General features: G+C 40.5%; 1 protein-coding gene across 2 annotated transcripts in view; it reads right to left on the minus strand.

The window, feature by feature from the left end:
* Dcaf7 (DDB1 and CUL4 associated factor 7) overlaps nt 1-22,650 on the minus strand; it is a 29,887-nt gene extending 7,237 nt beyond the window's left edge. For both annotated transcript variants that reach the window (XR_006848063.2, XM_046427710.2), the window contains exons 1-6: nt 22,281-22,650; nt 6,604-6,762; nt 5,809-5,920; nt 5,195-5,313; nt 1,550-1,759; nt 459-576 (exon numbers count right to left, since the gene is read on the minus strand). Coding sequence is in view for 1 of the 2 variants with exons in the window: in XM_046427710.2 (XP_046283666.1) it covers nt 459-576; nt 1,550-1,759; nt 5,195-5,313; nt 5,809-5,920; nt 6,604-6,762; nt 22,281-22,418 (856 nt within the window). In the remaining variant the exon portion in view is untranslated. The remainder of the gene's footprint in view (nt 1-458; nt 577-1,549; nt 1,760-5,194; nt 5,314-5,808; nt 5,921-6,603; nt 6,763-22,280) is intronic.
* Between the last annotated feature and the right edge of the window lie 1,101 nt (nt 22,651-23,751).

A 23,751-nucleotide genomic window follows, 5' to 3' on the forward strand; every position in this document is an offset into this window, starting at 1 on the left:
AGATTCTGTTACACCCAAGAGGGATGCCTCTTCTTGAATATGCATTCCCTGTGTGAACCTAAGTTTCCCAGGGGACTTTGAGGCACAGCCTCCCCTGCATTTTTTAATATTTTTTTAGTTGTAGATGAACCCAATACCTTTATTAATTTATCTTTTTTATGTGGTGCTGAGGATCAAATCTAGTGTCTCTCATGTGCTAGGCAAGTGTCTACCACTGAGCTACAACCCCAGCCCCCAAGACCATTTTTAATATAAAATGTCATTAGTATATGGATAATGCTCAGATCTCCACTGAGGGTAAAGTTGATCTGGAAATGTGGAGAGGCTCCTGATAAGTTAGTTACTTTGTGTACATCTCTTAAAACTAACCTTGACAAACAGTAAGGATTATATTCCTAAGAACCCAGGAGTCAAAGATTCTTTACTACCCCTTGTTAATTTCTCCCCATCACGGTTACCTGCAGTGCAGATGTGGCAGGATGAATGTGGGGCCCAAGCAATGCCATTGACACATGCTCGGTGGTTGTTTAACCTGGCAACAGGTGTGCAGGGAACTCGGACATCCAGAATCACCACCTATAGAAATACAAGCAAAATGCCCAGGAACTGCAAGGTGTGAAAGAAAAAAAGAAGAAACAAGCAAAACACACTATACACACAATTTTTTTAATATAACTGTTCATTTGTGGATTTAAATAATATTAAGGGCAGATTTCCCAAGGGTTGAGGAATAAGAAAATAAAGAACAAAAAAAGTCCCTATTTTGAACAACATCAGGCCTTGAGACTGATAGGAAAGGGGAAAAGAAGGAGTAGGTAACGTGAATTTGGACAACACCAAACCCCAGTAGGTGCTTAAGATTTTATTTTTTTCTCTGTGCAGAACTGGGGATTGCACCACCCTGGCTGTGCGCATGCTAGGCAAGAGCTCTACTACTGTGGCCCCTGGTAGGTGCCTATGGTAAGAATTCTGTGCATCTCAGCTAGGCAGAATGAGAGCCTCACCAAAACAGAAGTTGAAATGTAAGAAGTCTGAGGCATCCACTTCACCAAACCAAGGTAACTACTGCATCATCTCTACCAACAACCTACTCCTTTCATCAAGTCACTGTCATTTCTATATCTGCTTGCTGAAGTCCGATGGGAAAACTGCCTGTTTTTCACTCAGTCCTATAAACACAAATGATTTGGTTTGCTTTATAGATTCTGCTTGTTGTGGTCCCAACTCCAATTCTTCAGATTAGTAGAAGATCTTAACAAAGTCCTTGTTCTTGATCTTGGTATTATTAACATTTTGGGTAGGATGACACTTTATTGGGAACTGGCCTCTGCATTATATGATGTTATCAGCATCCCTGATTTCTATCCACTAGATGCCAGGAGTACTAACTGCCTCCCACTGTGTGTGACAACCAAAAATGTCTCCAAATATTTCCCAAGATCACCTGGGTACAAAATTGCCATCAGCTGAGAACCAGTCTTCTAAAGATAGACTAAGAAGTGATGGAGTTAGGTGGCAGGGCCTATGTGAGCCTGCATGGTATGCTCACCTCCATTCCATCCATGGCCATGGTGGCCAGATAGTTAGGGTCCTGCTTGTTCCAGCAGAGGCGAAGAAGTGGGTGATGCTGTGGGTCTTCATAAATGATGGTGCTGTGTTCCAGATGGCGGAGGTCAAACATCCGCACTGAGCCATCGGCACCCACAGAGGCAAACATATCCCTGCCACCCCCAGCTCGGCTAAATGCAATATCATAGACCTGTTGATGAGGAAGAAACTTCAGTCAGATTCAGATCTGTTGCCTCCTTTTCCTGTATCAGGGAAATTTTTTTCATATGAACCCCAGCTCAAAACACCGAAGCAGATAAATAAGCCCAAATGGTGTCTGTGAGTATTGGAACCCAGAGCTCTGACACCCTTTCCAAGTCCTGATTTCTAAGTCTTCTTCCTCCAACACCTGTGATAAAACAAAAGGCACATACCCTGGTAATCAACATAGTACAAATAACTCTGAACAAGAATTCTATATACGTAGGCTCAGTGGAAGTCAGAGCCAATGGCTATCTTCTGCCACACTCCAAGACTGAGACACTTATTTCCTGGGTTCTGGTGGCTTTCACTTGTAGGAAATCACAGGCAGGTCCATGACCACATTATGGTTAAGGTCATGAATGTGAGAGGTGAAAGCCAGCCCTCCTGTGGCTACTTAACAGCAGTAAAGCTGGTTCTGTTATGACACCTGGACTTAAGATTCATTTGCAAGAAACATGTAATAGCAATTTTGAATCATGAGAGACTCAGGTTTTCCTATATTCACGAAAGTTTAGGATCACTCTCTTGCCCTAGGACATGTTTTTCTTCTCCTAGAGGGCTTACGTTCATAAATGAATAAATACAGGTTTTTTGTATTTATAATTTGCTGCAAACATTGTATATCACTAATGCCTATGAGGAAACAGAGAGACAGCAATGGAGAACTTCAAAGAAAGACAGGGACTGAGAGAGACAGATAACGCCAGCACTAGATGAGTGGAGAGAGACAGAAAAACAAATGCCAACCAAAACCAACCCTCTACAGTCAAGATAACAATGACAGCTGACTTCTAGGGAGACATGGGTGGAATTTCTCTCTAGACACTGCAGCTCCCACCCTCTTAAGGTTCTGCCTACTGAGGGACATTGCCAAATGAGTATCTATTTCTATCCAACTTCTTTAGTTCCTTTCTCTCTGGCTGACTGTGAAGAAATTATGCTTTTCTATGGCAGAGATTAAGAGTGGTTCAAAAGGGACCTGGGTCAGTTATCAATAGGAGGCACCCAGGCCTAACACACCTGAACCTCAAGGCTTTGTCAAGTGCTGTCCAGCTACTTTAAGACAGACATGTTTAGCAGTATGTGTGCGCTATGGTGCCAGCTCTGGTGCCAGCTCTGGTTGACTCTTGGGGACAGAGACACAGGGGCCCAGGGACAGTGAGGCTCAGTAACAAAGATCGCTCAGTTTTGAGTGATTTGTTTCTTCATTCTCCACCTGTATGATTATTCAGAAACAAAAGGACAGTAACAATTCCCCAACATACTAAACCTTCCTCTGAAACAAAAGGACAGCAACAATTCCCCAACATACTAAACCTTCCTCTACTATGATTTGCCAGGTAGCCACAAAGCCTTCCAATGAGTCTTTATTTAGAGAGGTGGACTGAGAAAAATCAAAGATTCTAAGAAGTATTCCTGTTTAATTCAGAGTCACCATCCTTGGGTTCATTCTATCAAGGCCAGGGCCTGTATGCAAAGATCCATTCCTGGTTCTCCCCCAGCTGCTCCTCTTTGTACCATAGGGAACTGATTCCTACAGGTTAAGTTTGGCAGTCCCAAGCTGTGGGCTGCTTCTGACTGGTTCAACCATGGGAAGCCCTGTGGGAAATGGATGGTAGAAAGTAGAGAAGCTAAGTATTTTTTCCTCCTCTCCCTGTTCTTAGAAGCATTTCTGCCAGGTAAACTCAGCCCCTGGGCTCCAGGAACCCTGCCTCCTCCTTTGCCACCTTTGGTCTACAGGAAGTGTCAGCTTCCTACTACTCTTAGCTCAATTATTCACTGCTGCCTCTGTAGGTTCTCAGCTTAAACAGCATCTATGGAAGCAATTCCCTGGCTTGAGGCCTCCCAGTTCAAATATCAGAGTAATTGCTATCTCTGGGTTGAATCTAACAGAGAACAGTGAGCGAGGCTGTCACATAACTAAAATGCATCACTGTTCCACATGATGCCCAAGATGGTTTCCAGAAGTTCTTCACTAATCCTTTCTGTAGGACAAACCCTTCATATGATTAGCAGGAGTCAAGTCCAGTAGTCTTTGTAACGAATCTTATGTTTAGGAGTACAGAAGCCTGAAGAATAATCCCTTACTAAAAATGATAACCTGATTGTCACCATCCTAGTCTCTTGTCAACCTCAAGTTTCTGGCATAAGGTTAAGGCATTTTTTTTTTCCTTTGGGCCACACTGGGGATTGATTGCAGGGCCTTACCTCACATTATTTTTGTTTTTTTCCTGTACAAATATTAATACCCCTAGCCATGTAGGTAAGGGAGAATAGAAAAGGAAACACGACCTCCAGAAAATCAGACAGGAGCATGGAATGGCTCTGGAAAGAAAAATTTATGACCATTTTCCCAAGGAATGCTTTTACTAAAATATAATCACCAATAGCTTTTCTGACAGATTAAAAGTACAAGATTAATAAAACCTTTTTAGACAAAAAAAATTGAAAATTAGGTTGGTCTGTCAAGAAATATCTTTTTACTGCCTCCCTTCCCTCCAACAAATGCTATTAAGTTTTGAGGCAAGTATTACTCTAAGATTATTTTTAATCACATCAGTTTCCAGTGTGTCTGTAAGGGACTTCATTATTTAAAAAAAAAAAAACTTTTGGGGAGGCTGAGGCAGGAGGATCCCAACATGGTTGAGGCCACCTTGGGAAACATAGTTGACACCCTGTTTCAAAGAAATTTTAAAAAGGCTGGGATAGGGCTAAGGTTGTGGCTCAGTGGCAGAGTGCTTGTCTCACACATGTGAGGCACTGGGTTCAATCTTCAGCACCACATGAAAATAAATAAACAAAATAAATATATTGTGTCCATGTATAACTTAAAAAATATTTACAAAAAAAGAAGGCTGGAATATAGCTCAGTGGTAGAACATTTGCTTGGCATACAAAGGGCCCTAGATTCAACCCCCAGTACCCAGGTGGGGTGGAACCCCCAAAACCCCAGTAACCTTTGGCATGAAAAGAAAAATGATAAAACTATAGAATAAGTCATTCATATCGGTCAAAAAATTCATTAGTTGCTGGGCATGCTGGCTCGTGCCTATAATCCCAGCGACTTGGGAGGCTGAAGCAGAAGGATCACAAGTTGCTTCAGAAAATCAGTAAGGCCCTGTCACAATATAAAAAATAAAAAGGGCTGTGGATTTGGCTTTGGGATTAAGTGTCCCTGGTTCAATCTCTAGTATCAAAAGAAAATAAAAAAAAGCATTAGTTCACAACATATCTGCTGTTTTGACACATTACAGTTTTTAATTTAGACAAGCATATTGGTATTATGATCTTCTATGTAACAAGCACAATAGTGAGAGAACTCTAAGACCTCTCACATACAGATACAGAACACATTTGAGGAAAGAAGAAAAAGTGTCATTACCTCTTTGTCATGTGCGATCAGCTGGGTCTTCACATGGCCAGACACAAGATTCACTCGCCCCAACACCTGCCCTGTCTCCAGTCCCCAGATGGTGCAAGTTGTGTCGATGCTTGAGGTACCTGCAAATACCACTTCAAGTGAGAGGCTGCCAGGAGTGAGGTTCTCCTTGCACACTTGGGGAGTGAGGTGCACACTTCCCTCCTGCTCATCTGCTTGGCCCAGCAGACAACATGCCACAAATACTTTCTTAGCACAGGGAGGGTCAAATATAAAATTATTAACTCACGACCTTAGATTTTAACAAGAGACAAGACATATACACATAGAAAGCTCAGTTCTATATAGAGGAGTTAATAACTATATTCCATATTTATCCTACTTCTCACTTGGCCTGTTTTAGGATGATGTACTTAAAAACTGGCCCAGGGGCTAGGGTATACCTCAGTGTTACAACATTGGTCTACCATGCATAAGGCCTTGGGTTCTATTTCCAGCACCACAAAAATGAAGCAAAAAACAAACAAACAAACAAACAAAAACGGGCACAGTGTTATATATGAGAATATGTATCTCTGCTTTTTCAAACTGGACTACATGCTCCCTAACTTCTTTACCTAAAAGATAAGGATCCACCTCATTCCAGTCAAAGGAGGTCAGGGGGGCACAGAAATCCGAGTTCTTGTTATTGTTTAGCAAACATTCCAGCCTGGTCTCTGTTTCTCCAACCTAAAGGGAGGGGGAAAAAAATCAACCAGTCTTATCTTAACCAACAAAACAAAACAAAACCCTGTTTAGGTAGTACCTTAGTAAATCTAAGACATGAAGGAAAACATTTCAACATAAAGAATGAGAAACTTCCTAAATACCACATTATTTCAAACTTTCTCCTCTACCCAACTTTGCTTTCAAAATTTTCTTCCCTGCATCTTTTCAGAGGGGTCTTCTCACTTTGTTCTACTCAGAATCTTGGCATCTTGCCTGCTAGACACAATGCCCAAGGCTACTAAGGATGTTGCTGATGGTGAGCTAAGCAAAGGGGCAGGAGTGCTCCAAGACCCACTCACTTCATTTATTAGACTCAATGGCCTGGTATTTGGTTTAGTTTACTCAAAAGTATCTTGGTTGTCAAAAGAATAAGAGCCCTGACACCCAGTGAGGGCTGTTCAAGTCATATCAGGTTAATTAACTAAGCCTCAGGTTTTCAAGGCTGACTATAGCCAGCAGTAAGACTCATGGAATCTTATTAGAAAATCTGCTGAGCCAAACAAGGTCAGGCCAGATAAGCTGCACTTGCTTCTCCCTTGCTAAAATGACACTTTCCTCTAGTCCATCCATTCTCTGCGATTCCACACTAACAGCTGACAGTAAGAAAGCCCATTTGTCTGGCTGCTAATCAAGCATCTGCTTACCCTCCACACTCGGAGATAGTCACCACTTGTCGCCAGTAGGTCTGGATAGACGCCCTTTGTGTCAGGGATCCACATGAGTTTTGTGGTGGGATATGGATGGTCAAAGGTGTTTCGGCAAATAAACTCCGAACTTTCCTCATCTAAACCAACAAGCTGAACCTGCAACACAACAAAGTTGAGCCACATAAGCTTTTTTTTTTTTTCCCTTCCTTTCTTCTCTTTTTCCCTTTTTTTGATGCTGGAGACTGACCTGAGTGACACTCTACCTAGAACTTTTTATTTTGAGACAGGGTCTCACTAAGTTGCCCAGGATGGCCTCAAACTTGTGATCCTCCTGTCTCAAGCTTCCAAGTCTTTAGGATTACCAGTGTGTGCCACCACACCCCAGCCAGCATAAGCATTTGTTCTTTTGGAGAAGTATCAAATACATCAGATCCCTAGCCAGTGATAGAAATCTTGACCCTGTATTATACTTAACTCAGAGTAAGAAATTATTACATTGAGAGGGTACCTAGACAAACCATCCCACTGCCAGACAGAAAAATCAGACTCAGAAGGTTCCATTACATTCAATACTGCAAAGCCAGTATTAGAGACAGAGAAGCTCTCAATACATGTTCTCTGACTCCCAATCCTACACTCTTGACCTCAAATCACAAAACTGCATTATCTGTTCAGCTGGATGTTACTCAAAAATAGTCAGGGTGAAGAAGTGCTTTTGACTGGAAATGCTGTGGGCATCTGGTGCTTGGAAGCCAGGTATATCAAACACCTTGTGCAGTCTCTTACAGCAAATTATGTCCCACTAAAAAGCCAACAATGCACAATCCTCACTCTCACCCCCAACTTTAACAATGGTTCGTTACAGGTTTATACATAAGGGTTTGTGAATGAGTATTTGAGAATCCAAACCACTGTGAGTGGCAAAAAAGTGGCATCACTGATAAGAAGTCCCACCTAGTTCTGGCTACTTTTGCTCAGAGTCAGTTTTCCACCATTAATTTCGATCTTCTCCTGTCAAACTCAATCTGGTTCAATGCGAAATGACACTCACATACATTTGCTTACAAATTTTTAACTCAAAGACAGAATGGTGGGATAAGAGGAAAAGCACTAACCATAGAGCAGAAACAAAATTCCTTGTCTTTCTGGTCTTAGTTTTAGATACCTGTACATACTCTCCCCAAATTAGGTTTAGGTACATAAATAAATTCACTCAAGTGTACAGTTCCATGACTTTTGGTCAACATACACAGTTATGTAACTCCCACAACAATTAAGATATAAACACTTCTACCAGCTAGGTATAGTGGTTCATGCCTGTAATCCCAATGACTCAGGAAGTTAAGGCAAGAGGATCACAAGTTCAAGATCAGCCTGGACAACTTAACAAAACCCCATCTCAAAAAAATAAAATAAAATAAAAACAAATACAAGGCTGTCTGAGTGATAGAGTCCTCCTAGATTCAACCCGAGTAACCCCATTCCACACACAAAAAGAACACTTCCACCAACTCGAAAAGTTCTCTCTGGCTTCTTAGCAGACAACTTGGTTGTATTTTCCTCCATATTTCAAGCTGTGCACTTAGGCAAGAGTCTTACTCAATGTGAATGTTTCATTTATGCAACCTAGTATCATTTCCCAGAGACCTCATATGTTTGCACCAAGTTGTGTTTTATTCTCAAACAGACCCAAGCTCTTCTATTCCCAGTTGCCAACCAGATATGAGAAGAATAACACTTGGCTCTAACTTTCGTTTGAATTTTTGTTCAGATACTCAAATATTTAAATTTGACAAAAGAGAACATGAGTTCTCTGTGAATAAATTCACATAATACAGAATAAAATGATAAAGTCTCCCATTAACTTCACCACCGATTTGATTTTGATTCTATTTATTGACCGTAACGAATTCTATTTATGACAGTTCTACACTGAAAAAACACTATGTGATAGGTATTTTCCCAAATGTTTCTCTATGTATTTGTATGTGTACAGGTCTGGTGTTTTTGTTTTTTAATATTTTTATTTATTTATATATGGCGATGAGAATGGAACCCAGTGCCTCACACATGCTTGATGCTAGGCAAGCACCGAGCTACTACAACCCCAGCACCCCCCCACCCCCGTCTTTTTTTTTTTTTTTGATGGTGCTAAGGATTGAACACATAGCTTTGTGCATTCAAGGCAAGTACTCTACCAACTGAACTATATCCCCAGCCCTTGTTTTGTTTTTCTAAGCATAGATTTGGTACATAAAATTTATTCTGCAACTTGGTTTTAACAACTTATCTTGAAATATTTTCCCATGTCTGTACTAGATAGTGCCATCTCACTCTTCTACAGCAGATTATGATAAGTACATCACAATATTAACTATTGTTATTTTGATTGTATCCCATTGCTTTGTTATTATAAACAGTTCTATAATGAATAAATATCCTTATTCATTTATCTTTGTACACATGTAGAAATGCTTTTGTTGGATATCCCTAGAAGCAGTTGTTATATCACATTATTACTTCTATCAGTCTTCAAAAAGGTTACTTTCATTATACTTTTATCAACAGTACATGAGAGTGCTAATTTCCCCATGCGAATGAAAAATGGCCATTTTCCAACATTGTACTATTGACTATTTTTGAGTAACAATAATTAATATCTGAGAGCATATGATGAGCCATCTGTAAGCACTAGAAATGCTTTATGTGAATCACCTCATTTAATCGTCTCAATATCATCACGAAGTAGTTACACTTCCAGAAGAGTATGCAGAGGAAAAGAAAGTTGAAGTACCTTGTCCAAGATTTAGAACATCTGTCCAATTTCCTACTGGATTGTTTATCTTTTTCTTACTGATTTGTAGAAACTTATAGGTGGTTATTCTGCCTTTATCTCTTACATGTTTCCTTTGGTAAATTAGCCCATAAAACTCCAGGGGTAAGCACCTATTTGGAGGTAGTCTTTGACTGTATTTCCAATATTTTCCATCATTTCAAAAATTAATCAGGTTTTCTACTTATTAAGAAAATTTGGCAGTACTTGCTTTCCTATGTTTCATCTAGATTTTCCACTGTGCTATGACAAATTGTTAATAGCAATCTTATTCTTTAAACTTCTCTCTCCCTACTCCATATTTCCACTCGTGCACCAAAAGAAGAATGTGTTCCTGCCCCTCTTCCCCCTGGGGAGAATACTTAGGGTGAGGGGTCCTGATCTTTCATCCCAACTAGGAACTAGCTCCACTCAATGGAGGAAGAATTGTTGAAGTGATAGCAAAAACCTGAGTTGGGCCTGTGGGCATGTCTCCCTGGTGAGCCTGACCACTCTCCCTTAGGCATGCCCCACAGAACTCTTGCTTACCCTTCCAGGCAAATCAGTCTTCTCAGAATGCCTGTGTCCATCATCTACTCCAGTTTTTCAGAACCTACAACTTCTGGGGGAGCTCAAGTTGGATCTGTCCTTGAAATAGAAGTAAAAATTCAGAAAAGTCTCACTTCAGCTTTAAGGCCAAAGTGCATTTTTCCAACTTAGTTTACCAGGATGCAACACCACATTAGAGGTGATTAATCAGCTAATAATAGTGAAGCTAGGTTTCCCTTTTGACGACTATAATTTTTTTAAATATTTATTTTTTAGGTGTAGATGGACACAACACAATACCTTTATTTTCATGTGGTGCTGAGGATTGAACCAGGGTCCTGTCCATGTTAGGCGAGCGCTCTACCACTGAACCACAATTCCAGCCCCACGATATGATTTGAATGTAATTTCTTTGATAAGAAGTTCCCATCCATGGGCTGGAGTTGCAGTTCAGGGGTAGAGTGCTTACCTAGCATGTGTGAGGCACTGGTTTGTTAACAACTAAAAAAATATTTTAAAAAAAGTCCCCTTGGCTGGGGATATGGCTCAAGTAGTAGTGTGCTCTTCTGGCATGCGTGAGGCACTGGGTTCGATCCTCAGCATCACATAAAACTAAAATAAAGATATTGTGTCCACCTAAAGCTAAAAAAATAAATATTAAAAAAAAAAGTCCCAGGGCTGGGGTTGTGGCTCAGTGGTAGAATGCTCGCCAAGTATGCATGAGGCACTGCGTTCAATCCTCAGCACCACATAAATGTAAAATAAAGATTGTATCCACCTAGAACTAAAAAATAAATAAATAAAATTTAAAAATTAAAAAAAAAAGTCCCCAACCCAAAAGGGGGTGACTGGTAAAAATTTAGATACCAAGAATTCTATTCCTGAACCCTTTAGCATCATTTTCTTTCTTGCTCTTTGTGGGTGGGGGTGGGGGTGGGGGTGGGGTTTCCTGGGGAGTGAACCCAGAGGCCCCTTACCACTGAGTCACATCTCCAGCCCCTTTTATTTTTATGTTGAGACTGAATCTTGCTAAGCTGCTTAGAGCCTCACTAAATTACTGAGGATGGCCTTGAACTTGTGATACTCCTGCCTTAGCCTCCCAAGTTACTGGGATTATAGGCATGAGCCATGCCATGATGCCCAGCTGCTTTTACCCTTTATGTGACTTTGGGTAAGTGATTTAGCATATCTTATAAATCTCCTCATTTTCCCATGAATTTTGATATGTAGCATTTTTTCCTGGTCTGTTGATTTCTTTTTTTTTGTCAGTTGATTTCCCCCTAACTTTAAAAAGAAATTTAAGACATAATCAATAATTTTCATAAACTGGTTTATCTTTTTATTTTTTATGTTGGGTTACTTTTTGGGGGGAGTACCAGGAATTGAATTCAGGGGTACTTAACCACTGAGCCACATCCCCAGCCAGCCCTTTTTATTTTTCATTTTGAGACAGGGTCTTGCTAAGTTGCTTAAGGCCTCACTAAGTTACTAAGGCTTGAGGCTGGCTTTGAACTTTCGATCCTCCTGCCTCAGCCTCCCAAGCTGCTGAGATTACAGGTATGTACCACCACACCTGGCTGGGCTACCTTTTTATTTACTTATGTATTTAGTTGTAGACAGACATAATATTTTATTTATTTTTGTTGTGGTGAGGATTGAACCCAGTGCCTCACATGTGCTAGGCAAGCACTCTACCAAAGAGCTACAACCCTAGCCCTGGGTTACCTTTTTAAAAACTCCATGTGCATGCACACTGGAGATTGAACCCAGAGCTTCAATACTAACCATGCACTCTACCACTGAGCTATATATCTCCAGCCCCTTGTTGGGTGTAATTTTAACAATGTAAAGTATTTCCTTTTGTTCCAACTTTTTTTTTGCCTTGCTTTTAATTCTGTCTGAAGTTAATATTATCAGGCCTGATTTCTTATAAGAGATCTTGCTTTTTTGTTGTCATTCATTCCTTTCTCTTTATTTCCTCTTAAGTCATACTATGATTTAATTCTTTTTAAATCATTTAAAAACATTTAATTAATGTTAACTGTTTTACTAGTTATATTTACAAAAGGTATAATATTTGAAAGGCACAAAAGCAACAACAGTGAAATTAAGGCCCTACATCCTAGCTCCCCTTCCTGGATAAGTCAACATTCCCCATCTCTTATGTATCCCTTCCACACATGAGCATATATGGGTATGCATGTGGATGTGTGCATTTTTTTTTTACATGAATGGTAGTTTGTAATATGCTATTCTGCACATTGTTTTCTTCACTCAGTGGTTTTTAAAATGTTCCATATTAGTACATGTAAAGCTAATCCATTCTTTTTTTTTTTTTGGCAGGGTGGTACTCGGGATTGAACTCAGGGGCACTCTACCACTGAGCCACATCCCCAGCCCTGTTTTGTATTTTATTTAAAGACAGGGTCTCACTGAATTACTTAGCAACTTGCGGTTGCTGAGGCTAGCTTTGAACTTGCAATCCTCTTGTCTCACCCTCTGGAGCTGTTGGGATTCTGGGGTGTGCCACTACACCCGGCGAATCCATTCTTTAAATAACTGCAAGGATGTACCACAATTTATTCAATAATTTCTTTAATATTTTCATATTTTATGCTTACAAATAATGCTAAAATGAGTATCCCTGCACATTTCAACCATGTAAGCATAGCTGTAGTGTGAATTCCCACAAGTGAAACTACAGGGTTGAAGGTAATTCCATTTTAAATTTTGATACCAACTGCTACTTGACCTCCATGGTGGCCAAGAGAAACTACACATACACTCAATGTGTGTTAATAAGGTTTTAGATTTTCCTTTATCTAGCTGAAACTTTCCTTTTTCTTATGAGGTTCGGTTCCATTTTTTTATACCTTTATTTGTTTGTTTTTATGTGGTGCTGAGGATCAAACCCAGTGCTTCACATGCAAAGCAAATACTCTACCAACTGAGTTACAACCCCAGCCCCATCAGTTCTACATATGCTTAAGAATCATTTATATATCCTTTTCTGGGAAGTATTCATATTTGCTTCCCTTTTTCTATTGATTTACTGGGTTGTAACTTGCTGATGTTTATATATTAAAAGATGTGTGGTCTACAATGTTACATGTAGTTTTTCAATGTCATTTATTTTTTTACTTTGTGGGGTTACTTGGTTTTGCCAAAAGTATTTTATTCTTATATGGTATTGTTCATTCCCGCTTTTACGCTTTCTCACGCTGTGATTACAAAATTCTTCCATGCTCTATAGTTGTATACTCACTTTTTTTTTTTTATTCATCTGGAATTCCGGTACAAGGTTTAAGACAGAGAATTTTTTTTTTCCTAGTCTCAATGCCACTGATTTTTCATTATTCATATTGCACCATCTTTTTGCACAGACAAAATTTCTTTATGCATTCTGAGTTCATTTCTAGAGTCTCTTCTGTTCATTTGTTAATCCTTGCAGTACTACCAAACTATCTTAATAACTACAGCTTTATAGTTACAGTTTGTTGTTGATTTTTTAACATCTTGGTGATTAATGTCCCGCCTCCTTCATTGCTCTTCCTTTTCTGACAATATGTGCATGTTTGTAAAATGCCTGTGTAGAATTAATCAGTTTACCCTGGTTCTAAAAAAATTTTTTTAAAAATTATGGTATTTTTAACAGGGATCATATGAAGTTTATGCACATGGATACTGATGCTAAGCTTTTCTATCCAAGAATAGAGTCTACCTTTCCATTTTTCAAGCCTTGTCTCATGTTCGTCAGTGTTATTTTTCCCATATAAACCTTATAGATTCAAGTATACTCCCAGGTACTTATAGTAAAACACAATCCTACAATATTTATAGATCTGTAAACATTACTCCATTGCCTGTCAACAAATGTAGTTAGCCTAACATCTTTTCCCCTTCTTAAAGAGGACTTGAGCACTTTGACTAGATGTTCAAAGAATTCTTTCTTCATTCTTAAAGTGCAGAAAATTTCCTACAATGTTTCAGTGCCAATTGCTTTTTGATAATTTTTCTTAAGACTCTGTATGAACTCATTACTTCAAATCTCTACCTCTGAATTCTTCTTTAACTATGTATTTGAGCTTTTAATTTTATTTCTTTGGTTCTCTTCTTCAGGGAAATCATTACACCTAAGTTAGATCTTCTTTCTTTTTTTAAAAAATATTTATTTTTTAGTTGTAGTTGGACACAATACCTTTATTCCATTCTGCTGCAAATGACTCACACACAGGTCAGCATGAACAAGCAGAAGAAACTGAAGAAGCCCCTTTATTGTATATAGCAGTCTTTATATAGTATTGTGAACAAAGAAGGCAGCATTCCAACAGCAATGAATCAGGTCTTTAAGTTAGCTAAACACAGTATACAGAAGTAACTTACTAATCAGAAGTAACCTGCTTCTCATGGATTAATCTACTCTTGGGCTGGAGCATTCTGAGCTCTGTTTTTTGTTAAGAACAGATAAAAATTTTTCTTAGAACCCTCCTAGCCCACTTGGCAGAACATCCTGTTTGCAGGCAAAGCTCCGTCAAGATAGCAGAGAGTCACCTTATCTAAACCTTGGTGGAACATCCCATTTGCAAGCAAGGTCCGCCATGATTGTAGGGCTCTCCTTTGCAAGTAGCTCACAGTCACCTTATCTAAACCTTGGCGGAACATCCAGCTTGCAGGCAAGCTCCATCAAGGACAGCAAGCATCTCATTTTCAAGCATGCTCGAAGTCACATCTGATTCTCTACACATTCATTTATTTTTATGTGGTGCTGAGGATTGAACCCAAGGCCCCACGGGAGCTAGGTGAGCGCGCTACCGCTGAGCCACAATCCCAGCCCCTAGATCTTCTTTCTTTTTGACCTCTATTACATTCTAATGGTTAACTTCTCTCGTTTTAAAATATTTGTCCTCCTTATTCTTTTGTTTTTGACAGCTTGTATTTACCTTTATTGTTTCAATGTGGCTTTGAATCCTGTGATAATTTTAGTTTTCTCTTCTACTTTTCTGTGCTCTGCCGGTTCCATTTTCTCCTGTCACTGTGCCTTATTTTACTTGATCTACTGTATCTCTGCTCAGAGTTTTGAATTTTTTTAAAGTTCTTTGAATTCTGTGGCAAGACTGGCCATCATTTTTTTAGCTGAGGTGAAACACTATTCTAAGTGAGGGTACTCCGAGACACTTGTTTCCACTTGCCCATCCTTTCTTATAGTATCTTTCTGTAGCTTTCATACTGGTTCCTTTCCAATGAGACAGGTTCTTCCCAGATGATTTGAAGGAAGCTCTTGTGGAAGGGAGGCCAGGGCCATGGTCCAAGTTAGCAAAACACGAGAAGCCTTTGCATCTCCTCAGCCAACAGAGAGGTGAGGTGCCACCATGCTGCTCTTAGTTCAACCTCTCCTCCTTCTGCCTCATAGAAGAGGTAGCACACCAATATGTCTTCTGGTACACTTAGCTCCCCAACCCCCAGCTTTTGTTTAATATCTTTATTTTTTTATTTATATGTGATGTTGAGGATCGGACCCAGTACCTCACACTTGGTAGGCAAGCACTCTACCTCTGAACCACAACCCCTGCCCAGCTTAGCTTCCTTCTTATCCCAGGTGTTTTCACTGTCCCAGAGGATTGATTCTGTCCATCAAATCCTATTTTGAAGAACTGTAGCTGTTCTGATTTTGGAATCTGCAGTCACAGATTTCTGCGGTCACTGCCCTCCTTTCTCAGTATTTTCCCATAGCCATTAGCCTTCCTTACATAGTGTGGAAGCATACAGAAAAAATAAACCTGACTTAAGTGGTTGACACCTAAGTCTTTCTCTGCCTTTTTCTCCACAGTATTTCCTGCCCTCTTGCTAAGTGTCTTTTATCTCCTACCTCCAGTGCCCTTCTGCAACCATTGTTCCACAACACTTTACCCAACATGTGAAATGAAAGTCCCTAAAGAGAAAAGGCTGCAAAGCAGGATCATTTTACTCAGGTTTGTTTGTTTTAATATTTATATTTTAGTTGTAGTTGGACACAATACCTTCATTTTATTTATTTATTTTTATGTGGTGTTGAGGATCGAACCCAGGGCTTCACATGTGCTAGGAAAACACTCTACCGCTGAGCCACAACTCCAGCCCTTTACTCAGGTTTTTTTGTTTTGAGGTACTGGAGATTGAGCCTAGGACCTTGAACATGTTAGGCAAGCACTCAACCACTGAGCTACTTCCCCAGCCCCAACTTATTATTTTTTAAAAATATTTTTAGTTGTAGTTGGAATTAATAACTTTATTTATTCTTTCATGTGGTGCTGAGGATCAAACCCAGTGCTTCATACGTGCAAGGCAAGTGCTCTACCACTGAGCCACAACCCCAGCTCCATCCCTAGCTCATTTAAAACTGTAAATGTTACTGTCTGGCTAGACACAATGGCACCTACCTATAATCCCAGCTAATCAGGAGATTGAGGCAGGAAGACTGCCAAGTTGGAAACCAGCTTCTTCAACTTAATGAGACCCTGTCTCAAAATAAAAAAGGGCTGGGGATGTAGCTCAGGGGTAAAGTTTCCCTAGGTTCAACCCCTGGTACTGCAAAATAAATACATAAATAAGTATTGTCTAGGGGCTGGGGATGTGGCTCAAGCGGTAGCGCACTCATCTGGTATGCATGCGGCCCGGGGTTCGATCCTCAGCATCACATACAAACAAAGATGTTGTGTCCGCCGAGAACTAAAAAATAAATATTAAAATTCTCTCTCTCTAAAAAAATTAATAAATAAATATTGTCTGATGTCTTCTAAAAATCAAATATGAAATATAAAATACCCCTTGAAAGCATGATCACAGCTTCACTTTCACAAAGAACATAAATTACACATTATTCATACCTATGTTTTTTTCAAAGTATCATTATCTACCTTGTTTGTTATTATAAGCTCCTGAAGGAAACTGTGTATTAGACTTTAACACATATACAGTTAGCACAGAACACAAAGGAATGTATGTGAGTATAGTCTTTAAACCAGCTCTCAAGTTATCCAGTTCCGCACAACTCCAGCCATCGCACCATTTCCCCACAATTGTTAACATAACCAAAATCAACTACAGCAACATTCTGAGGGTATAAACCAGCTATTCCTGGTCTTTTCCACTTGTCCTCCCTTCAAACCTATTCCTGATTTTTACTCTAGGGCAGTGCCTGCAGATGCCTAAGACCTGCCCTATCAAACTTTTAAGATGAATTCTGGTACCACAGCCCTTTGGTTCCTGACTCAGAGACTGACCAGTCAGTCCTGGCAGCAAGGCCTCAGGCATGCCAGACTATCTCCAGAAGAGATTCAGTCCTTATTCAATCAAAGCATTTCCAGTAGTCTAGGGAACGAGGTTAGAGCAAAAAACAATATATTCAGTGATCCCATGGGGGAATCAGTCCTCTCACTGACTAGAAAAGGAAGGGGGAAGTAAAACCAAAAGAGTTTAATGTTTTAAATTTCCTTGCTGACAGAAGACCAGGGACTGGAGGAACACTTTTGCCAGGGCCTGGCAGAACATGGTAAATTTCTAAATATCTGTCAAAATTACTGACAAGTACTAAAACACATTCTTTTCATTGCTTTTGATCTCTCATCTGCTGATGAAGGCTACAGAAGTTTTCCAAGTATGATCCCTGTGCTTAAAACATGTATACATGTTCAGTACATACTTGTTCAATTAATGAGTAAATGAATGAGAATGGGCTGCCGCAAATACTGAAAGATGAAAAATCATATACCAGTGTCAAATATACCAAATATATAAAGTAACTCTGCATTAAAAATTTCAGAGGAAGCAACACAGACTGACAAGGCAAATGTTTATCTGTGAGTACTGCAGGTGTAAGGTGGTTGCACATAGACACACTTCAGAAAGCATCAGGTATTACCAACAGTCTCTTTCCTTGAAAATGTGCTCCACATGCTTAAGAGCTCAAGTGCTAAGTTAGTTAAATATTAGGGAAAAATAAATCCCAGCCACTCTGCCAACTTTATTCAAAACCAATCCTGAAACATGTGCCTAAGAGAAAAGCCCAAGAACTGCTACCTTTCTTTTTCTAATAAAAGAAGGGGAAAACCACCTGCCTAGACCAGATACTGTTAAAATTCAAAAGAAATGTCAAATTCTTGTATCAGAGTTACTGTGGGCAAGCCAGGTAGAACAAGAGAACATGGGCTTAAAGTAATACACTATGCTACCAGGAGTCTGACTATGTGAAACTGGAAGATCAAAAAATGGACTGGGATCAGAAATTTTCCCCTAGGTCTTTAAAGACAGGGAATGAACATAATGACACTTTATGGTACCTTTCTGATATATAAAAGTAGATTTACCCAACATACATATAGTTCTCCTTGAACATATTTCAATTACAGACACAGTAATGATGATGATTAAAAAACAGCTAACATTTCTATACGGTTTACTCCATGTCAGGAAGAATTCCTAAATCCACTACATATATTAACTCACATAATGTTCCAAACAAATTTATAACGTAATAAAATGAACTTATTACCCTCATTTTACAGATGAGGAAAATGAGGCATAGAGGATAATTTGCCCAAAGGCCACACAAAACTGGGAAGCAGTAAGATGAAAATCTCAATTCATGGGGCCAGAGGTGTAGCTCTGTGGTAGAGCACTTGTCCAAAAGCACAAGGCTCTGGGTTTGATCCCTGGAGAGAGAGAGAGAGAGAGAGAGAGAGAGAGAGAGAGAGACAGAGACAGAGAGACAGAGACAGAGACACACACACACAAAAAAAAAAAAACACCAAAAAAAAAAAAAAAAAAAAAACCAGAACTATTAAAAACAAAACAAAATCAAACCAAACTATCTCAAAAAAGGCTATCTCACACTAGAGTTTTTTCCATGGATGAACTTGGATGGAAGCGATGTTTAGAAGCCTGCAGATGCAAAAAGATTCAATTCCTGCCGCTAGCCAACAGCTGCTAAAGTAATTCTTAAAAGACTATATGGCCCACCTGTGCCTGTTAACTTCAGGGGTGGAGCCCAAGAATACAAATCCCTCAGTGGATTCTCACATACAGTAATTTAGAGAACCACTGTTGCAATACCAAAAAAGATTATAAAACACAACCACAAATAATGAGGCTTTTTATTGCAGGTGTAGTTGACTGAATTGGTTTCTTTTTCTTTCTTTCTTTTTTTTTCTGTAGTTGTAGATGGATAGCATGCCTTTGTATTTTTTATGTGGTGCTAAGGATTGAACCCAGTGCCTCACATATGCTAAGAAGCACTCTACCACTGAACTACATCCCTAAATTTATTCTCATGAAGGGATATGTGGAAGTCAAGTTCTTGATTTTTAGATTTAATTCTGTGGACCAACCAGGAATAATTTTATAATAGTAAATCACAATTATATTAATTTAAAATTTAAAACACCATAATCATGTTTTCTCAATGTATCCACTCCACATTTAAAACAATGATCATTTCTAGGCTTTTTAATGATTGTTAATTTGCTATGTTACTTTGTCCTCTGCTGGTATTCAAGATCTATGGCAAGCAGAAATCAAAGACCTAAAATTTTTAAATTTTTAACTCCTCTCACTTATGTAGGCTACCACCCCTATGACAAGGTTTCTTTAAAACTTAGCCCAGGAACCAGTGCTTTAAGGTGGAATTTACTGCCCACCAGCCCCTAGGCACAGATCTCTGTTGCAGGGTTTCTTAATTTCGGTCTATGAACTTGAACTGGAAATTACATCCTTATGTTCACTAACCTCTAGTTCACATTAAGTATTTCTTTAGTTATAAATGGAGGCTGCTACCTAGCAGTATGAGTATCTATGACTTTATTGTCAACAGAATCACTGTTTTTTTTCCCTATCATATTACAGGTGTTAAACATCTTGAAATACTATTTATCCTTAACACTATTTCAAAATTATGGTAATTACACCAGATGGTATAATTTAATGAGCTGATCTTAAGGTACGTATTGCTATATTGCCACTGTTTTAAAAGTATTTTTGATATTTGTAATTTGATTTAATTGGTTTCTTTTTGGAATCCTACATAACTTATGCATTTGAAAACAATTATAAGAAGTGTTCTATTGGCATCAGCTTTCAAGTGTTCCCTTCACAGCATGCACGTATATACGTGCACACACAGAAAGAACCCTTATAGGTGGAGGCACAAAATAGTTCTAAGACTCTGCATTGTCTACATCATGGGAGTGAATTAAGATATTGTTAACTAAGTTGTGCATGGTGATATGCATCTGTACTCACAGCAACTGGGGAGACTGAGGGAGGAGGGTCACAAGTTTAAGATCTGCCTGGGCAACTTAGTAAGACAATGTCTCAAAACAAAATAAAAAGGGCTGGGAGTATGGCTCAGTGGTAGAGGGCTTCTGGGTTCAATCCCCATTACCAAAAAAAAAAAAAAACGAAAGAGAGACAGAAAGAAAGAGAGATTGTTAACCGCTTATTCTGTTAATGCTGGGATTGCTGGTTTGCATGCTACCCATGTGCCTGGCACACAGTTGCTAAATCAAAGGACAAACTTTGGGACAGAGTTCCTGCAAATGAAGTTTGACATCAGTTACTCCACTGATTCCATCAGCAGTTGAGCTGACTCAGTTTCTCCTCTCTTAGAAATGGCACCACTACTGCTGACCCAATGACTCTGAAAGAACTTAGAACAAAAACACATCAATTTGTGTGAAAAGATTCCAGCCTTTTGAAAGACAAATTATACTGTATTTTTTTATACCTTTATATTTATTTATTTATTTTTATGTGGTGCTGAGGATAGAATCCAGGTTCTCACACATGGAAAGCAAGTGCTCTATCTCTGAGCTACAATCCTAGTATCCTTAAGCAACAGTTCTAGTCTTAATTTTATTAACACAGTGTCCACATCAGAACCTTGAATTCCATTCCAGTTCTGCTATTCACTGTGTGAGAAAGGGGCATCAGAGAAAAGGAAATAAAACTGTTTTGCTTGAACAAGGGTGGATCAATGCATTCTCCCTGGGAATTGTTAACTTTTTGTGTACATGTACTGTCTAGGCACTGAGAGTTCATCCCTTTCCTCCTTTTCTCGAAGGACACTCCAAAGAAGTTAGGACATACTCCAGAGAAACAGATGTGTTCCTGACAAACTAATCAACTTAAAATGTTCAAATGTATCTTACAGGAGTTTCACGTGTAAAACAGAACCCTGCTCCCACAGCAAACATAACAATGGATCTCACATATAATAATACTGGTCCATACAACATCTTAGAGCTAATCAATGGTCCCAACAGGACATAACCCTAGATAACCTGGCTTTTCCCACTGTACCTAACTTATTACTGTCTACAGTTTTGACTCTTAAATCTGATGTTCAGAGCAATAAACAGGAATACAGGCTTTCAATACAACCAGCCAAAGTTTTCAATTGTTCTGATCACTATCAATAACAATCTTTACTCTAATAAAACAAAAGGAAGATATTAAGAGGTAAAGGAAAAAAAATTCTTCCCAAACTCTCAAAAATACATTTACACTGAACAACCAGCTTAAAAGCTTCCCCCTCCTACCAGTGTGCTTCATGAAGGAGTCTCAAATCCATGGATGTACAGCAAGACTTACTACTTAAAGGTTGCATAAAAGAAATCAGCATAAAAGAAGCTAAGATAGGCCAAATGTCATCTTTCTCTATTCAGAAACAATGGCAGGCTCATGATACAGGCCAAGATTTCCAAAAAGAGATCGCTTGGGAGAGGATGGATATCAGAAAGCAACAGGCAATAAGACAATCCTGGCAGAAAGCCTGGGGATCCAGTAGTAGTATTTGGGGGTGGGAGTACGGGGCAGAGAAGCCGGTTTAATAAACAGTCTTACAGAAATCTAGTGTAACCAGCAGTGCACGACCACTATTGGAAACGCCTGCATTTTCCTTCACAGCCATCACTACCACTTCCCTCCCCCACCCCGAACTGAAGCAATGCGGCAGAAGTGTGTGGGGGGGGGGGGGATTAGAGGAACAAATGGCGTAGCTCTGGGGTACAAACTAGGGTTTGAGACCTGTTACCTACACGAAATACCTGTCTGCCTTGGACAAGTCACAACACCGTGCCTCCGTCTCCCCACTACACAGAAATGTTGCCATAATCAAAGGTGACCCGTTCGCAATGCCAAGCACAGGGGCAGACACTGAGCAACCGCTCCGCGACGCTAAAGCCTGTCCACAGGAGGGTTCTAGGGTCGAGGCTCCAGCCCCGAAAGAGCGCTCTCGGGCCCGCTTCCCGTCACCTGGGATCTGAGCCCCGGCCCGGCCCACCTTGTTGTTGTACTCCTCCACGAAGCTGCCCAGCGCCAGGCGAAAGCGCTTGTCTGGCCGCACGCTCCAGTTCATTGCGTAGACGGTCCAGGGCGCTTCATACTTGTAGATCTCCTTCCGTTTGCCGTGAAGGGACATCGTGGCCGCGGGGCCGCAGAGCGGGAGGGGGCTGCGGCGGGCTGCGGCTGGTGGGGTACGAGTCGGGCGGGGAGCCGGGCCTGGGACGCAGGAATCGGAAGGGAGGCGGGGCGGGCAGGAACGGCCTAGCCCGGAAGAGGGGCAGCGGCTACAAACAACGACGGCCCGGCCCGACCCCCAGTTTCAAACCTGCTTGGGCACCGACAACCACCACCTTCCGTTTGGGATGCCGCCCCGCCCTCTCGGAACGGAAGCCACGCGACCCCCGCAGCAACACTGGCCGTTGGCTGCCTGACACGTCCTTTGGAAGCTATTCCTTCTTTTCATTGGTTACTGCAGCCGTAGTGTTCGAAATCTCCTCACTATTGGCGTAAATGTTTGTCATTCCGGCTACTCGATCGGCCCAATTCCTGGAGGCAGGCGCTTTCGCTGCCGCAAAGGTCATTGGCTGACCAAGCCATCAGTCAAACAGGTGACGGCGCAGTGCGGGCGAATGGGGGTGTGTGTGGCCTGCAGGCGAGCTTGGAAAGCTGAGGGCCTTCAAGTTCTAGGCCAAGTCTCTGAGAGTGAAAACTCTTGTGTGACCTGCCCTTTCTTCCCCTCTGCTGCTGCTATTCTAAGTGGCCTCTTAAGACTGTCGAGTAAAATAAAAATTCTGTCTTAAGGGAGGACCTACAGCTTTTTCGTCACACTGAGCCCCGAAGCCCGGCAGCCTGGCATGGGCCAAATGGAAACCACCTTCGCTCCTCACTTGTCCTAAGGACGTTTAACACGGAAAGCTATTATCCCGGGACCCCAAAAATAGGCCCAGACACGCAGATGTGTAGAGCTAGGCCAGTTTGAAACGGGCCTTCTCGCGCTGTCCTGCAGAATCCAGAAATGCTCTCAGGTTCTAAGGCTGGTTTTCAGTGGGCAGTGACGGGTCCAGCTTGGCTCTAAGTTTTTGTCAGTTCCTGTCCTGTCCCTTCCCCTACGTGGGTCCCACGGCAAATGCTAATCCAGCTCTAAATGTCTCTGTGCTATGATTTTGAAATGGAAAAGTCTGAAGCTGGGTAACATCGTTATAAATTTAAATGGTTTTCAATATAATGGAAGGTTTGTACTGAATGGTTAAGACGATTTCATCAGGTATACTTCTAAATGATAAGTGTCATTTTAACGGACTATTCAGAAAGAGTCAAAAGAAGAGGGACAATGCTGTATATAACGATCCTCTTTAAGTTTTCTCTTTTTAAAAAACAGTGAGCGCGGGGGTGGGGGGGGGAGTTGTGGCTCAGCGGTAGAGCGCTCGCCTAGCACATGCGAGGCCCTAGGTTCGATCCTCAGCACCACA

The sequence above is a fragment of the Marmota monax genome, unplaced genomic scaffold (genome assembly GCF_021218885.2).
Source record: "Marmota monax isolate L192 unplaced genomic scaffold, Marmota_monax_Labrador192_F-V1.1 WCK01_AAM20220418_F8-fsc00285, whole genome shotgun sequence".
Lineage (NCBI taxonomy): Eukaryota > Metazoa > Chordata > Mammalia > Rodentia > Sciuridae > Marmota > Marmota monax.